Consider the following 2,789-nt stretch of genomic DNA (forward strand, 5'->3'; position numbering starts at 1 on the left):
GACAAACAAAACGCAGATGTATTATACACAGACTTTGCAAAAGCCTTTGACAAGTGTGACCATGGTGTAATAGTGCACAAAATGCATGATAAAGGAATATCAGGAAAAGTTGATAGATGGATCTATAATTTCCTCACAAATAGAACACAAAGAGTAATAGTAAACAGAGTAAAGTCTGAGGCGGCTACTGTGAAAAGCTCTGTTCCACTAGGCACAGTACTCGCTCCCATCTTGTTTCTCATCCTCATATCTGTCATAAACAAAAATGCAAGCCACAGCACTGTGTCTTCCTTTGCAGATGACACGTGAATTTGCATGAAGACACTGCAAGACTCCAGGTGGACCTCAACCAAGTCTTTGAATTGGCTGCAGAAAATAATAAGAAGTTCAACGATGAGAATTTTCAAGTTCTCCAATATGGAAAATGTGAAGAAATTAAAATTATATCTGAGTATAAAACAAATTATCGCCACACAATAGAGTGAAAAACTAATGTAAAAGACCTGGGAGTGATTATGTCAGAGAATCTCACCTTCAAAGATCACAACATTATATCAATCACATCTGCTAGAAAAATGAAAGAATGGATAATGAGAACCTTCAAAACTAGGAATGCCAAGCCCATGATGACACTCTTCAGGTCGCTTGTTCTATCTAGACTGAAATATTACTGCACACTAACACCACCTTTCAAGGCAGGTGAAATTGCTGAACGAGAAAATGTACAGAGAACCTACGATAAAACCCCTAAATTACTGGGAATGTTTGAAGTTCCTTCACATGTACTCCCTAGAACGCAGGCGGGAGATGATTAAATAAACTTTGAAAATCCTGGAGGGATTAGTACCAAACTTGCACACGAAAATCACTCCCAATGAAAGCATAAGTCTCGGCAGGCGATGCAACATTACCTCAGTGAAAAGCAGGGGTGCCACCAGCACGATAAGAGACAACACAGTAGCTGTGAGGGGCCAAGACTGTTCAATTGCCTCCCAGCATACATAAGGGGTATTACCAATAGATTCCTGGCTGTCTTCAAGAAGGCACTGGACAGGCATCTAAAGTCAGTACCTGATCAGCCGGGCTGTGGTTCGTAAGTCAGTTTGCGTGCGGCCTACAGTAACAACCTGGTTGATCAGGCAATGATCCACTATGAGGCATGGTTACAGACCAAGCCCCGGAGGCGTTAACCCCCAAAACCTTCTCCAGGTATACTCCAGGTATACTCCAGGTATACTCCAGGTATACTCTAGGTATACTCCAGGTATACTCCAGGTATACTCTAGGTATACTCCAGGTATACTCCAGGTATACTCCAGGTATACTCTAGGTATACTCCAGGTATACTCTAGGTATACTCCAGGTATACTCCAGGTATACTCTAGGTATACTCCAGGTGTACTCCAGGTATACTCTAGGTATACTCCAGGTATACTCCAGGTATACTCCAGGTATACTCTAGGTATACTCCAGGTATACTCCAGGTATACTCCAGGTATACTCCAGGTATACTCCAGGTATACTCCAGGTATACTTCAGGTATACTCCAGGTATACTCGAGGTATACTCCAGGTATACTCCAGGTATACTCCAGGTATACTTCAGGTATACTCCAGGTATACTCCAGGTATACTCCAGGTATACTCCAGGTATACAGGATCGAGAGAGACGCAGAGCTCATGTTATTTTTTTTTAATTTACTAATTTATATTTTTGAAATAAATAAAAATTTTCATTACAATTTACTGCATTTATTGACTTTTTTATTTATTATACTTATTTATTTCAAATAATAAAATCTTGCAATATGCTCAATATCTCACAATACTGTTAACATATTACCTGTTATGGACAGATTTTTTTTAATACATTGAACAGATAAGAAATCGAAAAGCTTCTGTGAAGAGAGCAAAATTTAAACAGTTAGGAGTCATAACTAAGCTTGTATCTCTGACTGTAATAAAGTTGGTAGAATTGCCGACAATATGTAAAGTAAAAGGACACAAGTGCAACTAATGTGACATTTTATTGTGGCAACGTTTCGCTCTCCAGGAGCTTTATCAAGTCATAATGGCTTGATAAAGCTCCTGGAGAGCGAAACGTTGCCACAATAAATGTCACATTAGTTGCACTTGTGTCCTTTTACTTTACATGTATCTCTAACTGTTTTTGTCAAAACATTCAGAGAACACAAAAAGGAGACACAACAAAAAGGAGACACAACATATTACTGTACATCAAACTTCAATAACATTAAGAACGCCTTACCTTGTCTGGGTCAAAGTTCTCTACCTCTGGCATGGACTTACAAAGTCCCAGTTCCATCTTATGGGCAGTGACGAGGTGCAGCGGCCCAGCCAACACCACCACTACGACAGTCAACAACCGCATCATGGTACAGTACTCGGGGTAAACACTCAGTGGATTTACCTGTGTTAAAATGCATGTTTTAACTGACAGGATATATTACTGTCAAAGCCACTGTATTAATGTTAAATAAAGTATTATATGACACAGAGTCAATAGAAGAGATTGTGCCGCAATGGCACACTACATACACGCACATAATCACACATACATATACGGGGCCAGGAGCTGTGAATCGACCCCTGCAACCACAACTAGATAAGTAAACACACTAGCCGAGGTGGCCAGAAGAGCCCACATAAGGAGGTTAAAGCTGCTGTTAATGGAGAACTTAACCAAGAGACTTTTGACTGTGGGAACCTAGAAGCTAGCTAGCAAGGCTAGGCCTTGCTAGTTAATCCTCTACGCTGCCTAATCGATAT

General features: G+C 40.3%; 1 protein-coding gene across 1 annotated transcript in view; it reads right to left on the reverse strand.

The window, feature by feature from the left end:
- The window catches only part of LOC128702221 (apolipoprotein D-like), a 31,967-nt gene extending 29,445 nt beyond the window's left edge, over positions 1 to 2,522 (reverse strand). Inside the window, exon 1 of the mRNA XM_053796426.2 lies at positions 2,269 to 2,522. Coding sequence (XP_053652401.2) covers positions 2,269 to 2,394 — 126 coding nt within the window. The 5' untranslated portion in view covers positions 2,395 to 2,522. The remainder of the gene's footprint in view (positions 1 to 2,268) is intronic.
- Between the last annotated feature and the right edge of the window lie 267 nt (positions 2,523 to 2,789).

This window comes from Cherax quadricarinatus, chromosome 70 (assembly GCF_038502225.1).
Source record: "Cherax quadricarinatus isolate ZL_2023a chromosome 70, ASM3850222v1, whole genome shotgun sequence".
NCBI classification, from domain to species: domain Eukaryota; kingdom Metazoa; phylum Arthropoda; class Malacostraca; order Decapoda; family Parastacidae; genus Cherax; species Cherax quadricarinatus.